Genomic DNA, 25,218 nt, shown 5'->3' with positions numbered 1-25,218 from the left:
TGAATTATACCAATTAGGCACTTGATGAAATTTAAAACACAATTGACCAAAATCAGTTCTGGGACATTGAGAACAATTTAAGCATGACAGAGCCACAAGAATTAGCCATACAAGATGAAGGAATTTTGAAAACGTATCTTGATAATCTATACAAAAATATCCCACAAAAAGACTTAACCAATTAGAAATTCAAGTTAAATTTAGCATCCTTGAATTAGTAATTAAAAACAACCAAAATCCACTAGATTACCCAATAAGTACAAAATGAAAAGCTATAAAACCAAAGGCTTGTGGTCTAGATATCAGAAATGAAATGCTGAAAAACAGCACACCTTAGTTGAAAAATGCTGTGCTTAAATTGTTCAACATAGTACAAACTTCTGGCTGCTTTCCTGATGTCTGGAACCAGGGGCTCATCTCCCCTATCTACAAAAGTGGAGACAAATCAGACACCAATAATTACAGGGGAACTTCAGAGTCGATAGCACGCTGGACTTCGGGCTAGAAGGTCGAGGGTTCGAGGCCTGCTCCCTGCCTGTTTCATTACAATATGTTTCCCATGCCAATAAAGCCCCTTGAATTTAATTGAATTGAGAGAGATGCGGAGGAGTGAGACCTAAAGAAGGGGGGTGAGTGGGGCCATATATGCCATATATGGGCACACCATCGACTCTGCCTTGCTATTGGCTGTGGGCCTTATGCAGCTGCCTGTCAACAAGATGGCCTTCCTCTCCACGGATGTTCTGACTCCGATTATTTTGGTTGTTCAGAGAACATACCGTAAAGGTCAGCCTGTGTCAGTTCTGAAAAGGTAGCCAGATGAACGAGGAAGAGTTTGAAACAGGATCAGTATAGATAGGTTGTGTACAATTGAAAAACGGACAGTAGGCTTCGATATTAACATTAGGTTGATATTGGAAAGTACTCTGCAGCCAGATAGCTAGCTAGTTTACGTGGACAAGTAAAAGATAACCCGAGTCACCTGCACCCCTATCCTTTCTCAATCTGATTCATCGGTCGGTTGTTGAGAGGAAAACAGGCTTACGACCGGGGGGGCTTGCTAGTAACGTTACTGTCATCAGCACTGTTGCAGGTCAAGTGCTTGCGGATCTACAGGTAAGATGACGGAAACATTAATTACTTCACTTTAGCGAAGCTTAGCTGTATTTAAATTCAAAAGCTAGTCAACGTCGTTAGCCAGCAACACACAATATGGGTTCCATTGCAATTTTGTTTGGCTAACCAACGTTAGCCTAGTCAGCACACAACGTTACACCCCACAACGTTACACCCCTTAACGTAGTTGGCTAACTCGTTTTTATTTTCGTCAAAGACGATCAGTTGGTGCCTATCAGTTAGCCGCGCCTTGGCGAGTGTTTGTAACATCAATGTAACAACGAGATTGTTGTTGGCCTTTTGGGCTGTAGCGCGCTAGCTAACTTAGCCTAGTTAGATAGCCAGCCAACGTTAACTTTTTAACGTTAAGCTAAACTAGTAGCAAAGAAATTAAGTTGGTTAGCTAGCTTTGATAGCTAACGTTACCTAGCTAACATGAGTGTTTAATGTTACTTCTTTGGCCTGCACATCATTTAGTTGCTAGTTAGCAAAAGTGATTATCAGATAACTAACGTAAGCTCACATTAGTTAGCTAGTTAACCAACTTGGTTTATTAATACGAACCTCGGGGGTAAACTTAGTTAACGTTACTGTAGTTGTAAGAATAGTTAAACACACAGGCTGGATTTCTGTTTCGTCCTATTCCTAGCAAGATTGCGCAATTCTTGTAAAATTCTGACATTTTTGCACATTTCAACTGACCATTTGATCAGCGTTAGACAACTGAATGAACACCTATGAGCATGTCAATAATTAGTCCTTGGCTAATCATGGTTACCCATGCTGACCACCTACCTGTATGTTACAACCTAATGGAAATGTGCCTTAAAATTCTGAAGGCGCTTTGTTTATAGCTAGAGTCCATGTCACCTGTACTTCCTCAGTGCAGTAACGTTTCTCTGTCTATTTTGTTTTTTCTGCTTCTTGATTTATTATTGGCTAGGTGACCACGTTTTCCAAACACTGTTAAATATCTATTCTGAATTAAGATTCAACAATGTCTGCAGAAACAATGGGGTGTCAGCTATGACACCTTGATATATTTTGGTTATTGAAAAATATATTTTGGTTATTAAACTACAGTATGTGAAGTGGATTTAGAATTGCGGTAACATAATTACATCATAGGTCCCTGATCTGTACTACACACAAATGCATGCATCATTATGGATATTAAGGTGTTGTATCCTAAATAGGCACACAAATGTAGAAATATGCATATATATTATTCTACACACTGGCTATTTTAATGAGACCAAATTTGGTTGGACCGGGCCAAATCTGAACCAGTCACTGATGTCTGTTTCCACATTTGCCCTCAGAACAGCCTCAATTCGTCAGGGCATGGACTCTACAAGGTGTCAAGTGTTCCACATGGATGCTGGCCAATGTTTCCCACAGTTGGCTGGATGTTCTTTGGGTGGTGGACCATTCTTGATGCACTCAGGGAACTGTTGAGTTTGAAAAACCCAGCAGCGTTGCAGTTCTTGACACAAACCTGTGCGCCTGGCACCTACTTCCATAGCCCATTCAAAGGCACTTAAATATTTTAGTAGTTCAGCACAGTACATTAGTGTACTCTAGTGTGCTTTACTGTGTACTGAACTGAACTCTTTTCTACTCTGCTGTACTGAAGTATACTGTACTCAACTTTTTGTGTTGTGCTCAGAAAAACTTGTGAAACATAGTCTGGTCCAAATCTGAACCAATCATGGATGTCTATTTGTGCCAAAAAAGGCCGGTCTGGACCGGACCAAAAATAAATCATCTGTGGGCGTTAATCTTTTCTCAAAGACGAAAGAAGTAATCAAACTACAGGATGAGCACCTATGTTGTTGGTGAGCTGGTATCTGTTATTCAACTGAGAACTAGGCCTATACATCTTTATCTTTGGTACTTTAGAATCAGAAGTATGGGAATAGTGGAGCAATGGGGCATTGAAATGTAAAGCCTTTGGCATGAAGATGCCAAAAATATTCAATAGTTAAGTTCCAGGGAACATCCATTGATGCGCCTGCTTGGTTCAGCCTAAAATCCTCTCAGAATAGCCTGTGTATCAGTTTTGTACTGACAGGGTTTGTATTCAATGTTTACAGATAAACAATTCACCATTTTGGCAACCACTGTCCTCACCCTTACAACCAACACTATTTGAGTAAGGTGGTTGATGATGAACTCTTTTGGTTGAAGCCACATGGTGGAAAGAAACAACCTGATGAAGAGCTATAGTTTAAAGGAGTGCATAGATATCCATTGCAGTTCAATGCAGTTCTGTTCACTACCAGAGAAGCACAGCTGACAGACCATACACTTCTATAGCCAGCTTGTCTGCCTGACCTTCTCATGACGAAGGCACTCTGGGTTCATTTTATCAGGGATGGGTGGAGTCCATTGTTCTTGTAGACGAGCATCATCAGCCTCACCTGCTGCCCGGGCTACTGCTGTATTGTCCCTGCAGGGGCAGCCAAGGCAAGCACCATTTATCACCTCCCTGCGTTGTCCACCATTCCCAAAGCCTCTGAGAGGGAGGATAGCGCTGGAGGTGAATGAGGGGCCTGTCTGAATTATCTGAGGACAGCCTGGAATTGGAAGAAGAAGAAAATAAGTGGGTTTTTTTGTTTGAAAGGTCCTTCCCTGCTTACTGTGCCTAAGTTGTCTTTTCAATATGACATTTTCTCTGTAATAGGACTGGTGTAGTGCTGAACATTCCTTCAATGCCTGAGACTATTCTAACGGTGCTATTTTAGTGGGCACAATGTTTCCGAATGCTCCAGATAGAAACGCAAGTTTTAGAATTGACGTTTTATTCTGTGGCTGTCATGTGGCCAATTGACAACTGTTTTGTTTCTATACATTCCCTGGTTAATCTGGAGCATTGTGTTATGATGTTGAGCCTGCTGAATATCCTCCAACAGAAAGCCTCTGGGTTGTTTGAGCGAGGTCATGATGGAGGAATGAATCCTCCTGCATTGGTGTGTGTAGTTCAGAGGTCGGGACAACTTGGGGAGCCAGTGAGAGATGAGCCTCTGGCGCGGCACTCAGCGATTTCTGTACTGCGGCTGGGCATGGACAGGATTTGGTGGATTATGCAAAAAGCTTAAAACCAGCCTTAATTTGCAGGAATTGTTTCAAATGAAAACTGCATTATCATTGCAGAGGTTTTATCATCTGTCGGGGAATGAAGTCTTCATGGATACAGATTGTCGGCAACATCTGGGCCATGTTTTGGCCCGTGGATATCATTCGAATACAATGAAGGGACTTCTAGTCTCATGTCCTCATATTTTATGTGGACTTTCTCATAAATTCAGGCTATTACTCATTACCTGATATTAAGCCAGTATAGATGTCTTTAAACAACTTGTATATGATGGTGTCTCCCTGCAGGGTTCAGCCTTGTTTAACACCTGGTATGGAGACAAGTGTAAAATAGCTACCCTATAGGCTACTAGGCCAGTCATTAGAACCGCATACTGCATGCCATCGATTACCATCGTAGCATTTTACTACCACCTGTTCATCGGCCGCCTTACTTCCTAATTAAATTTCAGGGTAAACCGTCGGATAGCCTATGAATTGACAACGAAGACAACAGCATGGATTAAAGCTACTGACTCCAGCCTCTGGATGACTGGTAGTGGACTGCCCCCCCCCCCCCCCGCCCTCTTCCATCTTTCCATCTTCTGAAGCACTGTTGGCTGGCTGGCTCTGAATAATAGATACTGGTCAATAGAGAGGGAATCTGACTGGAGCCATTCAATCACGCACTGGCTGCCACTCACTGCCTCTCTCTCACTGCTTCAGGAAGTGCCTGTTTTAGTCACAAAGATGGACTGACGCTCACTGTCCCTGTTACGCCATCCAATCTTTTTATCGGTGGGGTGGTGGCCCTGGGATCTACTTCATACAGAGAGTAATCTGCAGGCTCTTAGCTGGAGCTGTGCGATTATAAAGCCCTTAACCAGCCCAGGAGTAGTTCTGGCCTCTGACGCACACAAACACACACACACACACACACACAGCCTGGGTAGCAGACTAGTCAGACTTTCCTCTTCAGCCGAAGGTACACATTTCACATTATCATGCTTTCAACTGGCGACAAGTATAGATAGGCTAGATATCAGCCTACGTTTGCCTGGTAAGAGTTGCCAAACTATAGTATTATACTAGTGCTGTCTGTCTCAACTTGTTTGGGATCACAGGATGGAAAAAGTGGGGCTTGTTCAGTCTTTTTACTATGTTTTATATATACAGTTGAAGTCAGAAGTTTACATACACCTTAGCCAAATACATTTAAACTCAGTTTTTCTCAATTCCTGACATTTAGTCCTAGTAAAAATTCCCTTCCTTAGGTCAGTTAGGATCACCACTTTTATTTTAAGAATGTGAAATCTCAGAATAATATTAGAGAGAATGATTTATTTCAGCTTTTATTTCTTTCATCACATTCCCAGTGGGTCAGAAGTTTACATACACTCAATTAGTGTTTGGTAGCATTGATTTTAAATGGTTTAACTTGGGTCAAACTTTTCGAGTAGCCTTCCACAAGCTTCCCACAATAAGCTGGGTGAATTTTGGACCATTCCTACTGACAGAGCTGGTGTAACTGAGTCAGGTTTGTAGGCCTCCTTGCTCGTACACACTTTTTCAGTTCTGCCCACAAATGTTCTATAGGTTTGAGGTCAGGGCTTTGTGATGGCCACTCCAATACCTTGACTTTGTTGTCCTTAAGCTCTTTTGCCACAACTTTGGAAGTACGCTTGGGGTCATTGTCCATTTGGAAGACCCATTTGTGACCAAGCTTTAACTTCCTGACTGATGTCTTGAGATGTTGCTTCAATATATCCACATCATTTTCCTACCTCATGATGCCATCTATTTTGTGAAGTGCACCAGTCCCTCCTGCAGCAAAGCACCCCCACAACATGATGCTGCCACCCCCATGCTTCACGGTTGGGATGGTGTTGTTCGGCTTGCAAGCCTCCCCCTTTTTCCTCCAAACATAACGATGGTCGTTATGGCCAAACCGTTCTATTTTTGTTTCATCAGATCAGAGGACATTTCTCAAAAGTACGATCTTTGTCCCCATGTGCAGTTGCAAACTGTAGTCGGGCTTTTTTATGCCGGTTTTGGAGCAGTGGCTTCTTCCTTGCTGAGCGGCCTTTCAGGTTATGCCGATATAGGACTCGTTTTACTGTGGATATAGATACTTTTGTACATGTTTCCTCCAGCATCTTCACAAAGAACTTTCTTCTGAAACTCAGTCCATTCTTGTTCTGCGAAATGAAGGCTATTCCATGTGAGAAATTGCCAATAAACTGAAGCGCTCGTACCATGCTGTGTACTACTCCCTTCACAGAACAGCGCAAACTGGCTATTCTGTGAAGGGAGTAGTACACAGCGTTGTATGAGATTTTCAGTTTCTTGGCAATTTCTCGCATGGAATAGCCTTCATTTCTCAGAACAAGAATGGACTGAGTTTCAGAAGAAAGTTCTTTTGTTTCTGGCCATTTTGAGCCTGTAATTGAACCCACAAATGCTGATGCTCCAGATACTCAACTAGTCTAAAGGCCAGTTTTATTGCTTCTTTAAACAGAACAACAGTTTTCAGCTGTGCTAAAATAATTGCAAAAGGGTTTTCTAATGCTCAATTAGCCTTTTTAAAATTATAAACTTGGATTAGTTAACACAATGTGCCATTGGAACACAGGAATGATGGTTGTTGATAATGGGCCTACATACGCCTAAGTAGATATTCCATTAAAAATCAGCAGTTTCCAGCTACAATAGTCATTTACAACATTAACGATGTCTAGACTGTATTTCTGATCAATTTTGTTATTTTAAATGGACAAAAAAAAAGACATTTCTGTGACCCCAACCTTTTGAACGGTAGTGTACATAAAACCTTTGACCATTATTGTATTTATGACACCTACTCATTCAAGGATTTTTATTTTTTTAACTATTTTCTACATTGTAGAAATAATAATAATAGTGAAGACAAACTATGGAATCATGTGGTAACCAAAAAAGTGTTAAACAAATTAAAAATATATTTGAGATTCTTCAAATAGTCACCATTTGCCTTGACAGCTTTGCTCACTCTTGGCATTCTCTCAACCAGCTTCATTAGGTAGTCACCTGGAATATATTGCAATTAACAGGTGTGCCTTAAGTTAATTTGTGGAATTTCTTTCCTTAATGCATTTGAGCAAATCAGTTGTGTTGTGACAAGGTAGAAGATAGCCCTATTTGCTTCAAGACAAAGTTCATATTATGGCAAGAACAGTTCAAATAAGCAAAGAGAAACGACAGTCCATTACTTTAAGACATGCATGTCAGTCAATACTGAAAATTTCAAGAACTTTGAAAGTTTCTTCAAGTGCAGTCGCATAAACCATCAAGTGCTATGATACAACTGGCTTTCATTAGGACCACCACAAGAAAGGAAGACCCAGAGTTACTTCTGCTGCAGAGGATAAGTTCATTAGTTACCAGCCTCAGAAATTGCAGCCATAATAAATGTTTCAGAGTTCAAGTAACAGACACATCTCAACATCAAATGTTCAGAGGAGACGGTGTGAATCAGGCCTTCATTGTCGAATTGCTGCAAAGAAATCACTACTAAAGGACATCATTTAAGAAGAGACTTGCTTGGACCAAGAAACAGGAGCAATGGACATTAGACCGGTGGAAATTTGTCTTTTGGTCTGGAGTCCAAATTGGAGATTTTTGGTTCCAAACGCTGTGTCTTTGTGAGATGCGGTGCGGGTGAATGGATGATCTCTGCATGTGATGGTGTGGCGGTGCTTTGCTGGTGAAACTGTTGGTGATATATTTAGAATTCAAGGCACACTCAACCAGCATGGCTACCACAGCATTCTGCAGCGATACGCCATCCCATCTGGTTTGCACTTAGTCCCACTATCATTTGTTTTTCAACAGGACAATGACCCAACACACCTCCAGGCTGTGTAAGGGCTATTTTACAAAGGAGAGTGATGGAGTGCAGCATCAGATGACCTGGCCTCCACAATCCCTCGACCTCAACTAAATTGAGATGGTTTGGGATGAGTGAAGAAAAGCAGCCAAGTGCTCAGCATATGTGGGAACTCCTTCAAGACTGTTGGAAAAGCATTCCAGGTGAAGCTGGTTGAGAGAATGCCAAGTGTGCAAAGCTGTCATCAAGGCAAAGGGTGGCTATTTGAAGAATCTCAAATGTATATAATATTTTTGATTTGTTTAACACTTTTTTTGGTTACTACATGGTTCCATATGTGTTATTTCATAGTTTTGATGTCTTTGCTATTATTCTACAATGATGAAAATAGTACAAATAAAGGAAAATCTTGAGTGAGTAAGTGTTCTAAAACCTTTGACCGGTAGTCTGTATATTAACTGTACCAGTAAATTTTTATGCGCTTCAACACTCGGCAGTCCCGTTCTGTGAGCTTGTGTGGCCTACCACTTCGCGGCTGAGCCGTTGTTGCTCCTAGACGTTTCCACTTCCCAATAACAGCACTTACAGTTGACCAGGGCAGCTCTAGCAAGGCAGATATTTTTTGAAAAGGTGGCATCCTATGACGGTGCCATGTTGAAAGTCACTGAGCTCTTCATGAAGTCCAATATTTGTCTATGAAGAATGCATGGCTTTGTGCTCGATTTTATACCCCTGTGTATGTTTAGACAAGTCTTCACATTAGTGGATTTGGCCATTTCAGCCACACCCGTTACTGATATACACTGCTCAAAAAAATAAAGGGAACACTTAAACAACACAATGTAACTCCAAGTCAATCACACTTCTGTGAAATCAAACTGTCCACTTAGGAAGCAACACTGATTGACAATAAATTTCACATGCTGTTGTGCAAATGGAATAGACAACAGGTGGAAATTATAGGCAATTAGCAAGACACCCCCAATAAAGGAGTGGTTCTGCAGGTGGTGACCACAGACCACTTCTCAGTTCCTATGCTTCCTGGCTGATGTTTTGGGCACTTTTGAATGCTGGCGGTGCTTTCACTCTAGTGGTAGCATGAGACGGAGTCTACAACCCACACAAGTGGCTCAGGTAGTGCAGCTCATCCAGGATGGCACATCAATGCGAGCTGTGGCAAGAAGGTTTGCTGTGTCTGTCAGCGTAGTGTCCAGAGCATGGAGGCGCTACCAGGAGACAGGCCAGTACATCAGGAGACGTGGAGGAGGCCGTAGGAGGGCAACAACCCAGCAGCAGGACCGCTACCTCCGCCTTTGTGCAAGGAGGAGCAGGAGGAGCACTGCCAGAGACCTGCAAAACGACCTCCAGCAGGCCACAAATGTGCGTGTCTGCTCAAACGGTCAGAAACAGACTCCATGAGGGTGGTATGAGGGCCCGACATCCACAGGTGGGGGTTGTGCTTACAGCCCAACACCGTGCAGGACGTTTGGCATTTGCCAGAGAACACCAAGATTGGCAAATTCGCCACTGGCGCCCTGTGCTCTTCACAGATGAAAGCAGGTTCACACTGAGCACATGTGACAGACTTGACAGAGTCTGGAGACGCCGTGGAGAACGTTCTGCTGCCTGCAACATCCTCCAGCATGACCGGTTTGGCGGTGGGTCAGTCATGGTGTGGGGTGGCATTTCTTTGGGGGGCCGCACAGCCCTCCATGTGCTCGCCAGAGGTAGCCTGACTGCCATTAGGTACCGAGATGAGATCCTCAGACCCTTTGTGAGACCATATGCTGGTGCGGTTGGCCCTGGGTTCCTCCTAATGCAAGACAATGCTAGACCTCATGTGGCTGGAGTGTGTCAGCAGTTCCTGCAAGAGGAAGGCATTGATGCTATGGACTGGCCTGCCCGTTCCCCAGACCTGAATCCAATTGAGCACATCTGGGACATCATGTCTCGCTCCATCCACCAACGCCACGTTGCACCACAGACTGTCCAGGAGTTGGCGGATGCTTTAGTCCAGGTCTGGGAGGAGATCCCTCAGGAGACCATCCGCCACCTCATCAGGAGCATGCCCAGGCGTTGTAGGGAGGTCATACAGGCACGTGGAGGCCACACACACTACTGAGCCTCATTTTGACTTGTTTTAAGGACATTCCATCAAAGTTGGATCAGCCTGTAGTGTGGTTTTCCACTTTAATTTTGAGTGTGACTCCAAATCCAGACCTCCATGGGTTGATAAATTTGATTTCCATTGATAATTCTTGTGTGATTTTGTTGTCAGCACATTCAACTATGTAAAGAAAAAAGTATTTAATAAGAATATTTCATTCATTCAGATCTAGGATGTGTTATTTTAGTGTTCCCTTTATTTTTTTGAGCAGTGTATATCACGTGCACTGCGACTTGGTTTCTGAACCGCCTAGAAGCTGATTTGCCTATCATTTGCTGTGCTCTTGCTGTGTGGCTAGAAGGTGAAATTTGATCCAGTGAGAGTCTCACACCCTTTCATAGTGGTTGCTTCTGAATCAGCATGTCTCACATATTATTTTTATACTTTACATTTTTTTGTTGACAGAAGTCATACAGGGTGTATTTTACAGATGAGCCCTACATGCATCAGACACATAAAATATACGAAATTACAAAACCATATTAACAACAAGACACCATCACAGAGGTCTAAATATCTTGTTGAAACAGTCTTGCGCCACTTGTTCCTCTTAAGCCCCCAGTGCCACATTTTTGGCATGCTAACATGTAATGGCACAGGCACCCTGCGTAAACGGTTTTCCTGCCGGCCGCAGCCAAGGTCCTTTAGACTCTCAACATCAACCACTACTCTCCCCTTCTAAAAATAGGTTAGGCATATGCCTTCCTTGCCTCCTATTAGGCAGGTCCTCTTTGAAGCGTCAGGATGGGAATCTATTTTCCTCCCCTCATCCCCTCCTTTATCTCCCTTCATCTGCCCCAGACACAAGGCTCCGAAATGGAAGCCTTTAATTAGATTGAAAACCTTCAAGGCGAGAGAATTTATATTACAGTCAGCGTATGTAATGACTAATTGAGTTTAGCTGTTGAGGCTGTCTGAAAGCATGAGTCTTCCTGACTTGTGACCTTTGTTTCTGAACCGCCAAGAGGCTAGGAGCTGATTTGCCTGTCATTTGCTGTGCTCTTGCTGTATTTAATGGCTAGGAGTTGAAATAACCTTCTATAGTGGTTGCTTCTGAATCAGCATGTCACACAATTAGATGAGGTCATTTTAGGGACTTAATACTAATGCAACATGTAGAATGCATAGGAAGAAATTCTCCCTCAAATTACATTTTTAGAAGATGTCTAATTAAATTTGATGAAATGACATTACTCATGTTTGTCTCCCCCGGCTAGTTGACCTATGATGGTGAGTATTGTAATAAAACTCCTCTCTGTCCCTACAGATTGTATGCCCTGTTCCCGTGACGGTGCCTACTGTCTAGCACAGAGAGAATGAGTGGCATGGTGCACAGCAGATGCCCAGCCTAGACGCCGCTGATATGCTTCCCTCCGGCCCGTGATGGACCGAGACACCTTCTCCCACATCCGACTGTGGTGCCCACGCCCCTTTGGCACCTACTCCCAGAACAAGCCCCGAGGTACGGGGGGCAGTGGGGCAGCCCCCTTCATCTGCAAGGCTGACACTGCGGGGCGCACGTCGCTGGAGGTCGGGGGAAGTGTGGATGGCCAGGAGGAGGAGGAGGATGCCGGCTCCGAGAACAGTCCCCCAGACGCCGACCCGGCCTCGGCACTGCAGGCTCCCTCCACCCCTCCCAGCACCACTCAGATGGAGGATGGGAGGGTGCTGCTGGACACCTGGTACGTCATCAAGCCGGGCAACACCAAGGAGAAGATTGCCTTCTTCGTGGCCCACCAGTTCAGTGGGGTGGGCCTGCCTCGACCCAGCGCCATAAAGGTGAAAGGGAACTGGGCCACGGACTGCACTAAGGCCAAGCGCAGGCGCCGCTGCTCCTCCTATGACCCCCCCGCCCGGGCCCAGACAAACATTATCCCTGCCCCCCCGCACCCAGAAGCCTCCACCCCAGAGGACATCCCGGGAGTGAGCGAGACTGACCTGCTGTCCGTTGCTGAGATGGTGGCCCTGGTAGAGCAGCGTACAGCCATGGCCTTGCAGGGCATGGTGACCCAGGGACAGACTGCCACAGAACACCCCGAACACACGCTCCTGCAGGGCACAGTCTCCGACCCCAGCCCCATGGTGTTCCTGTCAGAGAGCCCAGAGCCCCCGCACCCCCCACACAGTGTCCTGGAGGAGGAGGAGCAGCAGGAGTCGCGGCGTGTGGCTAAGGCCATAGCCCACTTTGAGTCCCAACATCAGCTCCTGGAGAACACACTGAGGCCTGTGTCGGGCCTGGACTCCCCCAGGGAGAGGGAGAGGAGCGGGGACTCTGGGCCCACCCACGGCCGAGGTGAAGTGAGGATTGCCTTCCGGGTATCCAGCCTAGATCCTGGCTCGCAGTCAGAGCCCGCAGGCCGGCCCCGCTGCATGTTCATGAGCTGTGGGGGAGGAGGGGGCCAGGCGGGGGCCCGGGCCAACGAGAAGATCACCTGTGATCTCTACCAGCTGGTCAGCCCCTCGTCACGTGACCCCAGCCTCCTGCTGGCCGGCTCTCCAAAAGCTGACCCCCATGGGGAGGGCCATACGGACCGGCCAGCCTCCAGCAGCCCTGACCCCAGCCAGGAGCTTGGCTCTGGGGAGAAGAAGCCTGTGGCCCGGGAGAGGGTGACTGGCTTCCACGTGGAGGTGGTTGTCACGGGTGCTGTAGACCAGTGTGTGTTCTATGGCAAGGACAGCACAGAGAATGTGCAAGAGGAGACGGTTTGTTTCGCCATGCCCAGTGGGGCCGACGGCTCAGAGGACCCCCCTCCAGGCCAGCTGTTCTTCCTGCAGCCCCAGAGAGGGTCTGACGAGGACAGTGGCACCGGCAGCAGCAATGGAATGTGCTCTTTGGACTGCACCAATAACAACAATCCTGCTGTGGATGCTGCTGACCGGCCGGACTCCCCCCTGGCCGGCGTGGAGGACTGCTCGGACCCCTCCCTGTGCCGTCTCTACCGCCACGTCTCTCACGACTTCCTGGAGATCCGCTTCCAGATCCAGCGGCTGCTGGAGCCTCGTCAGTACATGCTGCTACTGCCTGACCACATCATGGTCAACATCTTCAGCTACCTGCCCACCCGCTCGCTGGCCGCCCTCAAGTGCACCTGCTACGACTTCAAGGTTCTGATTGAGATGTACGGTGTGCCCGCCACCGACTCGCGCTGGAACCAGGACCCGCTGTACCGCGAAGATCCCTGCAAGCAGTGCAAGCGGCAGTACGAACGGGGCGACGTGTCTCTCTGCCGTTGGCACCCCAAACCTTACCACCACGACCTGCCTTATGGACGCTCCTATTGGATGTGCTGCCGGCGTACGGACAAGGACGCACCAGGCTGCCGTGTGGGGCTGCACGACAACAACTGGGTACTGCAGCCCTGCGAGCTGGTGCAGACCCGCGCTAAGAGGGAGGACGGGAGGTAAAGGGGCCCTCCCCAGCACCCCTCTTACTCCCTCTAGACCCCACTGCCCCCTGGTGCTAAACTAAAGACCAGGGTTGGGGTTCTCTCCTGTGTTGTCAGCTCTCTCTCTCTGCTCGTTATCACCTTGTTCTGAGTTCTTAGCAGTTGACTAGCTCCCTACTCGGATGTTAGTACATGTGAAAACTGGACTCATGATGAGTGGGCCCATGCTGGTGGTATGGTGCTCTGTGTTCTGCATGGGGCCTGATGCTCAACGTTTCTGCCTATTGGTCAACTGACAGTCGCGTCCTAGCCATGCTGTCATTGCTAGAGCTGACCCCAACTTTACTGACCAGAGAGCCAGCCACTGAGGACTGACTGGCTGGCTCACAGAGGGAGTCTGTGAAAGTTTAAAGGTTCAATGCAGCTGTTTTTATCTCAATGTCAAATAATTTCTAGGTAACAATTAAGTACCTTACTGTAATTGTGTTCAATTAAAATGGTAAAAAGCAATTTCTTAAGCAACAATTTTTGATAGGACTGTATGGGACTGGTCTGCTCGGGAGGGGAAAACTAGCTGTTATTGGCAGAGAGGTTTGGAACTCTTTCTTATTGGTCTATTAACAAATGTACTACCCGTTGTCACCGGGCAGGCCAAAAATCCATCCCACCAAAACGGGCTGAAATTTCAGACTGTGTTTTTAAACAGCTCTTACACTAAAAGGGCATTTTCACAATTGTACAGTATAATTCCAACCGCATAGTGTGAAAATGTATGTAAAACACAGCCAAATCACGTTTTTGACTGCACTGGGCCTTTAATGAATGAGACTGGGGCAGGAGAAGGCAATTTGATGTCACTTTGTATGAGTTTTGACTGCTTTTTTAATTTTAATTTTAGTTTTTTTGGTGTGCGCGAATGTTTGCTGTTATTTCCTGTTTTTTTTTAGGACTGTTCTCCCTCCCTTCACCTCTTTTTATTTTTTTACCCCCTCCCCACTAACCCCCAGTCCCAACCTGCTAGTCGGCAAGAGGGCAGTCTTTTTATTTTTTACCCCCTCCCCACTAACCCCCAGTCCCAACCTGCTAGTCGGCAAGAGGGCAGTCTTTTTATTTTTTACCCCCTCCCCACTAACCCCCAGTCCCAACCTGCTAGTCGGCAAGAGGGCAGTCTTTTTATTTTTTACCCCCTCCCCACTAACCCCCAGTCCCAACCTGCTAGTCGGCAAGAGGGCAGTCTTTTTATTTTTTACCCCCTCCCCACTAACCCCCAGTCCCAACCTGCTAGTCGGCAAGAGGGCAGTCTTTTTATTTTTTACCCCCTCCCCACTAACCCCCAGTCCCAACCTGCTAGTCGGCAAGAGGGCAGTCTTTTTATTTTTTACCCCCTCCCCACTAACCCCCAGTCCCAACCTGCTAGTCGGCAAGAGGGCAGTCTTTTTATTTTTTACCCCCTCCCCACTAACCCCCAGTCCCAACCTGCTAGTCGGCAAGAGGGCAGTCTTTTTATTTTTTACCCCCTCCCCACTAACCCCCAGTCCCAACCTGCTAGTCGGCAAGAGGGCAGTCTTTTTATTTTTTACCCCCTCCCCACTAACCCCCAGTCCCAACCTGCTAGTCGGCAAGAGGGCAGTCTTTTTATTTTTTACCCCCTCCCCACTAACCCCCAGTCCCAACCTGCTAGTCGGCAAGAGGGCAGTCTTTTTATTTTTTACCCCCTCCCCACTAACCCCCAGTCCCAACCTGCTAGTCGGCAAGAGGGCAGTCTTTTTATTTTTTACCCCCTCCCCACTAACCCCCAGTCCCAACCTGCTAGTCGGCAAGAGGGCAGTCTTTTTATTTTTTACCCCCTCCCCACTAACCCCCAGTCCCAACCTGCTAGTCGGCAAGAGGGCAGTCTTTTTATTTTTTACCCCCTCCCCACTAACCCCCAGTCCCAACCTGCTAGTCGGCAAGAGGGCAGTCTTTTTATTTTTTACCCCCTCCCCACTAACCCCCAGTCCCAACCTGCTAGTCGGCAAGAGGGCAGTCTTTGCCAAAGCCGTCGTTTGTGTCAATGCGGGTGAAAAGAAACACGGACCATAGAGCTCTCTACACCAGCTTCCAGCCTTAACCCCACTGGTCCTGCTCACAATCCCTAAATCTGCAAAACCTTGACAAATACAGTATAGAGAACTTTGTTCACTTGACCCCTCTGACTGGGTAGGGGAGACCACTGTAGGTTTCAGTTGTACAATGCTAATGGGAATGTGCTTCTCAAATAAACAGAAATGATTAAAACTGGAATTTGACCCTTGACATGTTTCCTTCTGCATGATGACCTGTGTTGGTAACGTTTATTTTGATAGAGAAGTTGCTACAGTGTGGGGAAACTCCAGTCCTCGGGGGCAGGATTGTTGTCACTCTTTCTCCATCCCTAGCAAACACAGCTGATTTAATCAAATTCCATTCTAAACTGAAGATCATGATTAGGTGATTATTGGAGTCCGGTGTGTTAGCTGGGACACCAATCAGGCCCCAGAGGACTGGAATTGCCCACCCCTTGTGTTGGGGTTATTGAACATATTGATTTACTTTTGCTTATTTATAGATTAGAAATGATTTGCAAACCATTTGTCCTCCACATGACTCTAGTGGCCATTGCATATGTCTAGAGGGGAGAGATGTGTGCTAATGTCCAGGTTTAGCACAGGAGTGTGGATTGTTTCTTATACCCAATTTCATAACGATGATATTACAAGAAAGGGGCTACACAGAACGACTTTATTTTTCATGAATAGGTGTGTGTGGCCATCGAATGACATACTAGATTCTGAATTAAACAAAGTGTGAGAATGACCAAAAGTGCACTTCATCAATGGTCACTAGCCCCCTCATGCATAGTAACCCCACAGGAAGACTGCCACGGCCATCATAACCAGGGCATTAGCATCAACAACATGCTTCCAGAAGGGCTCCTCACTGATGTCAGGCAGCTCTTTGGATGCCTCAGTAACCTCCTCCTCTGTGAGCTCTGGGACCTGAGCGCCACTGACGCCACAGAACCAGCCAATGAGACGACAGATACCTGATTTGGGTTCAGCATCCACTAACAAAGGAAATAAAACAAGATTATGGGCCTGTTATACATTGCAAGCGAGTCAAGACAATCTACAAATCCCCTCGCATAATAAATAAACGAATCGTAGATCAGTCAGTCCCAATTTACCCACAATGCATCATGGATTTGATCTGCACGACTAGTGGTGGGAGTTGACACCGAAGTGGAAGTATGTTCTCATACCTGGGCTGTCCTCAGACTTGTCTCTGCTTTTCTCCTCTGCCTCCCTGCGTGCTATCCTCCCCTTCACTTCCTGCTTCCAGTCAAGGTCATCCCTCTCTTCCTTGGAGTGGCGGAGGCTGAACACAAGACGGTGGAGCTAGGAGAAGAGCAGTTCTATCAGAAATCACTCACAGAGCATTACATACCACCATAGGTTTATTAATCTCTGAGTTTATAGTAAATTCTCATCATAATGGGTAAGATTCCCTTGCATTAATAATATCTAATGGATGCAGGCATTTGATAACAGAATGTTGAGGCACACTGTCTATTCTGCCTACGAGCACTCACATGTATGTCGTCTATGGCCGGTGTACAGTAGCTGACAAGCAGCACCAGGATGGAGGTGCAGAAGAAGAGCAGCACAGCGAAGTAGAGGTAATGGACCCCACAAACCAGAGTGGGGCAGTCTGAGGGGAACAGGCAGCTGCCTGAGCCAAACCAAAACTCTGGCCCCATACGGCACAGCCCCATAGCTAGGCCCCCCATCAGGCCCCAAAACGCCCCCTGAAAGAAATAAAAATGTAGTACCAAAGTAAACGGAAGGAAAAATTCATCCAGTGGTATATGTCTATTCACAAAGAGTCTCAGAGTAAGAGTGCTGATGTAGAATCAGTTTGGCATTTCAGATCATAATGAATAAGGTTATATGAACGGGGGGGACCTGATCCTAGATCGGCAGTCCTACCTTGAGATGCCTTGTGAATACGGGCCCAGATGTCTCTCTCACATTCATAGGTTACATTGCCAATGCTTTTCCTATGTCTCTCACAACAATGTAACTAGAACACAACACACCCTCTGACCTCACCTGCTCATTGACCCTTTTCACAAACACAGCCAGGAAGAAGACTGAGGCGATAGGCGGGGCCAGGTAGCTGGTCACTGATTGGATGTAGTCAAACAGCTGACCGCTCTGGGCCGCCTGGACCACAGGGATCCAGCAGATACTGACGGCTACGATGACGAGGACCCACACTCTGAGAGGGAGAGACGGAGTCAGTGAGAGGCGGACATTTTATTGGAGCATATGTTATGTTGACCTACTCCAGCTAATGGTCTGGGACAGTTGAACTTTTCTACCTAAACCAGGTTTGCCCATTTAAACCAAGTGAAAAAAGGCCCAGACCTGCCAACGACCATGAGCTCGCTCTCTCTGGCCTGCGGTCTGAAGCGGGTCCAGATGTCCATGGTGAACAGGGTACTGCTGCTGTTGAAGATGGAAGCCAGGGAGCTCATCAGGGCCGCCAGCATGACCGCCAGCATCAGGCCCCTCAGACCTGGGAGAGAGGGAGAGGAGACGGGGGGAGAGGCAAATTGTGTGTGTGTTAAAAAAAAAAAAAAGTAATACGGTAAAAGTGTCACCCAGATCTGAGCAACTAGTTCAGCAGAGGAAAGAGACTTCTCACCATTGGGCATGACAGAGACCACCAGTTTGGGGTAGGCGATGTTGGAGCAGCCCACCTCCGTCCCACACACCTGCTTACACACCTCTGGCACCACACAACCCACCTCATCTGTCAACAGAGAGAAGACAAGCTGTTACCATGGAGCCCATAATGACAGGAGGAAAAGAAAGGGAACACCACACACACATATTCAGGGTAAAAGAGGTGTAACAAACTGTCTTTTACTGAGTCTTTTGCTGCGTGCTAGTTTCCCTGTTCATGAAACTCTCCACTCAACTCTGTGTCAATCCTATGATGGCATATTTTTGGGAACTCACTTGGGAAGAGCACGCGGCTGATCATTCCGGGGAACACCATAAGGAACATGGGGAGCAGTTTCAGGTATCCACACATGATGCAGCCCGCCTTCACATGGGTCAGACTGCGTGCCGCCAGGCAGCGCTGCACGATCACCTATAAACACAGACAAGGGGGAAGATCCCAGATCAACTCAACCAACGATTTAATCTTCCCATCTGATCCATGTTGTTTCACATCCATCAAATGTAAGTATCTCTCACCATAGCAAGAGAATGAGCAGAGCAGACATCAACATTATGTCAAATTAGATTGTCAGCAATGTGCAGTTTCGAATGGGTCATCTACACTAAATGTGAAATAAACCCACATATGAATTCCATCCACTGTGTTCCTATGAGCTTATTTACCTGGTCGGTGCACCAATACCAGCCGCCCACGATGGCGATGCCAAAGAGGACCCCCGGCCAGGGCAGGTCCCCGGTCACGGGGTCCCTGAGCAGCTGGAAGGCGTCGTCTCGGGGGGTGAAGCACTGGCGGGAGATGTTGTAGCGCTGGGGCTCCAGGGACTGGTACGTGGAAGGAAGTGCTAACTTGTACTTCTCCAGCAGAGCGTTGTAGCCCCCCACCTCAAAGAAGGCTGAGGACAGGATGAGAAAGGAAGAGGGACACACACACACACACAATGTCACATAGGGAGCAGAGATCAGGACGAGTGGACTGGGAGATCTATAGTGGGTCTACAGTGAGGCTGGGTCAAGGAAGTGGTTTACTAAAGGTGGTGGTGGATGAGAGAGGGAGGTTGGATGAAGGAGTGACTGAGTGAGTGGTGCACTAACAGATTCACTAGACACGGCAGCTAATTGAACAGGACCAGTTGAGTCATGAGTTAGAAACATTTATTAAAGTGTCACTTCACAATGATACAATAGATGACAATACAAAATACACATTTTAAAAGTCACATTGTGGACCACTGAAATAGTGTTTTGAGACACTAAATGCAGTCATAATCAAAACATGGTACAGTATTTCATTTGGAAGTACAGTACCCATAATACATGACATCATTGGTATCAGTTAGTACACGGTGCATTCAGAAAGTATTCAGAACCCTTTCCTTTTTCCACATTTTGTTACGTTACAGCCTTATTCTAAAATTAATTAAATAAAATATTTTCCTCATCAATCTACATACAATACCCCATAATGACAAAGCGAAAAACAGGTTTTTAGACATTTTTGCAAATGTATTAAATAAAAAACAGAAATACCTTATTTACATAAGTATTCAGACCCTTTGCTACGAGACTCGAAATTGAGCTCAGGTGCATCCTGTTTCCATTGATCATCCTTGAGATGTGTCTACAACTTGATTGGAGTCCACCTGTGGTAAATTCAATTGATTGGAGATAATTTGGAAAGGCTCACACCTGTCTATATAAGGTCTTACAGTTGACAGTGCATGTCAGAGCAAAAACCAAGCCATGAGGTCGAAGGAATTGTCCGTAGAGTTCCGAGACATGATTGTGTCGAGGCACAGATCTGGGGAACTGTACTAAAACATTTTTGCAGCATTGAAGGTCCCCAAGAACACAGTGGCCTCCATCATTCTTAAATGGAAGACGTTTGGAACCACCAAGACTCTTCCTAGAGCTGGCCGCCTGGCCAAACTGAGCAATCGGGGGAGAAGGGCCTTGGTCAGGGAGGTGACCAAGAACCCGATGGTCACTCTGACAGAGCTCCAGAGTTCCTCTGAGATGGGAAAACGTTCCAGAAGTACAACCATCTCTGCAGCACTCCACCAATCAGGCCTTTATGATAGAGTGGACAGACGGAAGCCAATCCTCAGTAAAAGGCACATGACAGCTCGCTGTTTGCCAAAAGGCACCTAAAGGACTCTCAGACCATGAGAAACAAGATTCTCTGGTCTGATTAAACCAAGATTGAACTCTTTGGCTGGAATGCCAAGCATCATGTCTGGAGTAAACCTGGCACCATACGGTGAAGCATGGTGGTGGCAGCATTATGCTGTGGTGATGTTTTTCAGCGGCAGGGACTGGGAGACTAGTCAGGATCGAGTGAAAGATGAACGAACAAAGTACAAAGAGATCCTTGATGAAAACCTGTTCCAGAGCTCTCAGGACCTCAGACTGGGGTGGAGGTTCACCTTCCAACAAGACAACGACCATAAGCCAAGATAACACAGGAGTGGCTTTGGGACAGGTCTCGGACTGTCCTTGAGTGGCCCAGCCAGAGCCCGGACTTGAACCTGATCGAACATCTCTGGAGAGACCTGAAAATAGCTGTGCAGCGACGCTCCCCATCCAACCTGACAGAGCTCGAGAGGATCTGCAGAGAAGAATGGGAGAAACTCCCCAAATACAGGTGTGCCAAGCTTGTAGCGTCAAACCCAAGAAGACTCAAGGCTGTAATCGCTGTCAAATGTGCTTCAACAAAGTACTGAGGAAAGGGTCTGAATACTTATGTAAATGGGGGGGAAAAACAACTTAATACATTTTAGAAAAAGGCTGTAACGTTACAAAATGTGGACAAAGTCAAGGGGTCTGAATACTTTCTGAATGCACTGTATATACACAGGAATGCATAAACAAAAATGACATTTAAGCACCGATAAGAAAACGTCTCAATTTCTTGTTACTCCGTCATGAGTAACAAGTGGAGTCAACAAGATGGAATGTGTGGCACTAGGACACAGGACTCTGAACTTACCGAAACCTGTGAGGCTGAAGGCGCCAGCGATGATGACAAATGTCTGGACGGTGTCTGTGTACATCAGAGCAGCTAGGCCCCCTAGTAAAGCAAAACAGATCACCACAGATTAATACGTTTCAATGTCAAGTATAGGGAAATGCCTTTCTTGACAACTCAAAACACATAACAATACATAACAATGTATTACTAGAAAGAAAACACAAGAAAGTAGAATAAGAAATATTAAATGCACAATAAAGTAAATAAGTAAGCATAAGTTCCAATACCATATTTACATGTACAGGGATACTGGAGTGATAGAGGTAGATATGTATAGAGGTAAAGTGACTAGACAACAATAACCCAGTTAATGAACAAACCACTGAGGTCATCTAGGACAGTGTTTCCCAAACTCGGAGTTGGGAAACACTCCTCTCGGATACACACACACAATACAATGATTATCTATTCACCTCTAGATGACCCTACACCCTCTTTGGGTTGAGGGTAACAGACAAAATGCCTGAGGCCCTGTTCTTTCTCTATGGGTCATCTTTTCCAAACATGACCTCGCTTTAATCGCGGACAGCCTTTTCTTCAACAAGTAATGAAAGCGTTTTGTGCATAATTTGATCAAACAGATGTTACCTGTGACTGTGTACAGAGCTGTGATGGAGAGGAGGGCTATCACAGCCACATAGATGTTCCAGCCTAGAGCCTGCTGTATGAACACAGCCCCAGAGAACATGTCCACCTGGAGAGAGCGATGAGGAGACAGACAGACTGGTCCACGGGTATGTTTATACCGCAATAAAACATACAGAACTCAGGAGTCTTAGCAATACCACAGATACTATCAATATTGAAGAAAATGTCATGATAAAGGACTGTGGGGGACGTTCATAGCATGTTACAAACAGTGCCCCATAGTGTTGTCCTAAACCAGGGCTCTCCAACCTTGTTCCTGGAGAGCCACCCTCCTTTGGGTTTTCGCTCCAACCCCAGTTGTAACTAACCTGATTCAGTTTATCAACCAGCTAATAATTAGAATCAGTTGTGCTAGATTAGGGTTGGAGCGAAAACCTACAGGACGGTAGCTCTCCACGAACAGGGTTGGGGAGCCCTGTCCTAGACTCACAGAGATTTTGGTGAAGATGTAGAGGAACAGAGAAATGACGGAGAGGTACAGACTGATCCTGGTCCCCCCAAACCTCTTCTTCAGGTACTGAGGCATTGTAATTACCTAAGCAATGGGAAATGCAGAAATTACAGACAAATGGACACAAATCTCTGCAGCATGTTAGCTGGCATAAATGGTCTTGTGTAACTTACCCCCGCTGTGAGGTAAACGGGGACAAACAGCCAGCCCAATAGGAGCACGATAAACAAGGCCTGGGTGGAGAAAGAGGGCTACAATGTCAGAAGAATCTCAATTTCCTGATCAGCACATATTACCAAGTATTGTCACTGTGTATTGTACTCAAAACTCTGTAATAACATGTCATAACTTATTTTAAGGGGGCAAATTATACTTACATTCCACTCAAAACCCCCCACGGCAATTCCACTGGCCGCTCCGGTACCAGCAAGGCCCACAAAGTGACCACTACCAATATTACTGGCAAACAGTGATGCTCCAACCTAGAGAAAGAGAGAGAGAAAAAGACAGAGAGAGAGAGAGAGAGAGAGAGAGAGAGTCACCAACCAAGCTGACACCAGCACTGCTTCAAAAGAAAGAATTCCAATAAACAAAATCATGAACCAATCAAAGGACTCATATATACAACATTGGAAAAACGAAACAAAATCCCAAAGCCGACTAAATTGCTATCTGACCCTAAACAGAGAATATGAATTGGCTGAATATCTCTACTCTGTCAGAGATACGAAGCAGAGACAGATCCTTACCAAGTACAGGCTGAGTGACCACCGATTGGCAATAGAAACCGGCAGACATAAAAAGACATGGCTACCCAAAGAGGAGCGTGTATGTGGTCACTGCACGACAGGGGATGTAGAAACAGAGATGCACTTTCTCCTTTACTGTGATAAATATTCCTCACCAAGAGATTCATTATTCACAGAAAGGTCTACATTTATTCCAAATTTTAACTTATTAAACCCAGAGGAAAAACTAAAAATACTCATGGGCGAAGGAGCAATGGCTCCTCTTGCAGCCAAATATGTATTTGCCTGCCATAGCCTGAGGGACACTGCATAGTAAGCAGTATTATGACTGTTACTTATTATGACTGTTATTGTTATTACTGTTATTGTTATTACTATTATTATTGTTGTTTATCATTCCAAGTAGTAATGGTATGGGTGGTAATGGTAATGATAGCAGTTTAATGATGGTGGTGGTGGTAGTAGTGGTAATGATGATAGTAGTTGTAGTAGCGATGTAATGGTGAAGATGACCGTTATTTAGTTATAAGTTAGTTATAGTTTCATTTTTTTATTACATTACATTCGATTATTGACTGTTACCATTTTATTGTTACTATTTTTATATTTAATTTTGTATTATTATTTACTGCCATTCTATATTATTATTTGTCATTGTTTATAATTTTATTACAATGTATATTGTATACATTGTTGCTTTGGCAATATTGACACAATGTTTTTCATGCCAATAAAGCAGCTTGAATTTGAATTTGAGAGAGAGAGAGAGACGGGGGAGAACTGTTCAAGGAGAAACACATCCTCATGATGTGGCATGTGACACTTTGCTTCTGGAAAATCCTATATCTTGAAACTTGACTTTTGACATGCAAAACATATTGGGACTGTATCAACAGTGGACTAATTAAACAAATACCAAAAGATAGTTTTTGAGTGGAATTGTCCTTGAACACACATACAGGCTGTAATGTACACAATGGGACTGGGCAAGACAGGAAAGGTGACTGGAAGCTAAAACTAGTGGAAGCAGAGACCCAACGGGTTAGTTAAAATACAAGAGTTGTCAAAGGGGTTAAAGGTCAAGTTGAACTCACTGGCCACCATGTCATGGTCCGTCCTGCCAAAAAGTAGCCTCCCACAGTTCCACGGTTGGTCCGGAACATAGACTGGAAGACAGGACATTCACTGGATGTAAGCCCTAAGCAGTGGTTTACCTCATGACATACTCTACTGTATTGTACATGTCAATAAGTGGAATATAACCTATACAAATACCCAGTTTGACATAACATCATTATGATAAATTATACATGGAAAGAGTAATGTATAACTTAAAACTATGTAGGCTACAGACAGATATACAGATAGGTGTAACTACTAACCCAGACGCCTACGCCAATGACCAGAATGAAGTAGCCGATTATGACCAAGATATCAGCTAGATTATTAATGGTCCTCGTCGCCGGTGTGGTCTCAGACGTGGAATTCTCCATTTCTCAACAAAAATGAAGAACGGCGTCAACGGCCCTAATAATGTCAAACCAAAGGGTATCAGTCCAAGACTTGGAGGAAAGGATAATGATAACAAGTGTCTATTAAATAGAGGGCTCACTCCCTAACGTTCGATAAGACAAAGGCCAGGTGAAGGAAAGGAGAGAATGGTCAGAGTGGATGGTCAGTAAGACCTTTGGTCGCCAGAAAAAGAGACTGACTCAGGAGTTTATTAATGACAGTAATAATTAACGCATAGCCTCTTCACTTACACACATGGTTTAGTTCTAGTAAATAAATAAAAAACTCTGTTAGTTCAGTCCAACCTTCTATCGTAACATGTCGAACAAACTTGATTTTCTCTTCCATGTGAAAATTGTTATATTGGTAACTTAATTCAATTGTTACAGGTGTTAACATTTGGTTTACCGTGACCCAAAATGTGCCTAAAGCAAGAACAAAGACTA

General features: G+C 45.5%; 2 protein-coding genes across 3 annotated transcripts; one reads left to right on the top strand and one right to left on the bottom strand.

The window, feature by feature from the left end:
• Window positions 1-723: 723 nt before the first annotated feature.
• LOC120018324 (F-box only protein 46-like) lies at window positions 724-14,488 on the top strand. The gene is made up of 2 exons (XM_038961459.1): window positions 724-1,116; window positions 11,494-14,488. Exon 2 carries the CDS (start codon window positions 11,610-11,612, stop codon window positions 13,629-13,631), a length of 2,022 nt encoding a protein of 673 aa, XP_038817387.1. The 5' UTR covers window positions 724-1,116; window positions 11,494-11,609; the 3' UTR covers window positions 13,632-14,488.
• Window positions 14,489-16,358: 1,870 nt separating this feature from the next.
• Window positions 16,359-24,901, bottom strand: LOC120018794 (sodium/glucose cotransporter 2-like). 2 transcript variants are annotated; one of them, XM_038962006.1, is made up of 15 exons: window positions 24,643-24,901; window positions 24,355-24,426; window positions 22,889-22,993; window positions 22,685-22,744; window positions 22,491-22,595; window positions 22,001-22,106; window positions 21,371-21,451; window positions 19,048-19,277; window positions 18,658-18,793; window positions 18,341-18,448; window positions 18,061-18,211; window positions 17,743-17,911; window positions 17,223-17,438; window positions 16,893-17,028; window positions 16,359-16,697 (listed from the first exon to the last, which is right to left on the bottom strand). In XM_038962006.1, exons 1-15 carry the CDS (start codon window positions 24,751-24,753, stop codon window positions 16,483-16,485), a joined length of 2,001 nt encoding a protein of 666 aa, XP_038817934.1. In that variant the 5' UTR covers window positions 24,754-24,901; the 3' UTR covers window positions 16,359-16,482. The 2 variants fall into 2 exon arrangements, with proteins under 2 accessions (XP_038817934.1, XP_038817935.1); XM_038962007.1 differs by lacking the exon at window positions 24,643-24,901 and having other exon boundaries at window positions 16,483-16,676.
• Window positions 24,902-25,218: the final 317 nt, after the last annotated feature.

Source organism: Salvelinus namaycush, chromosome 23 (assembly GCF_016432855.1).
Source record: "Salvelinus namaycush isolate Seneca chromosome 23, SaNama_1.0, whole genome shotgun sequence".
Classification (NCBI taxonomy): Eukaryota; Metazoa; Chordata; class Actinopteri; order Salmoniformes; family Salmonidae; genus Salvelinus; species Salvelinus namaycush.
This window is presented reverse-complemented; position numbering and strand designations above follow the sequence as displayed.

Excerpts from the sequence above, each read along its gene's own strand:
- LOC120018794 (XM_038962006.1), bottom strand. The coding sequence starts at position 24,753 with ATGGAGAATTCCACGTCTGAGACCACACCGGCGACGAGGACCATTAAT. Across the intron at positions 22,994-24,354 it reads GGACCATGACATGGTGGCCA|GTTGGAGCATCACTGTTTGC; the intron begins GTGAGTTCAACT and ends CTCTTTCTCTAG. Across the intron at positions 17,439-17,742 it reads TGAAAAGGGTCAATGAGCAG|GGGGCGTTTTGGGGCCTGAT; the intron begins GTGAGGTCAGAG and ends TATTTCTTTCAG.
- LOC120018324 (XM_038961459.1), top strand. The coding sequence starts at position 11,610 with ATGGACCGAGACACCTTCTCCCACATCCGACTGTGGTGCCCACGCCCC.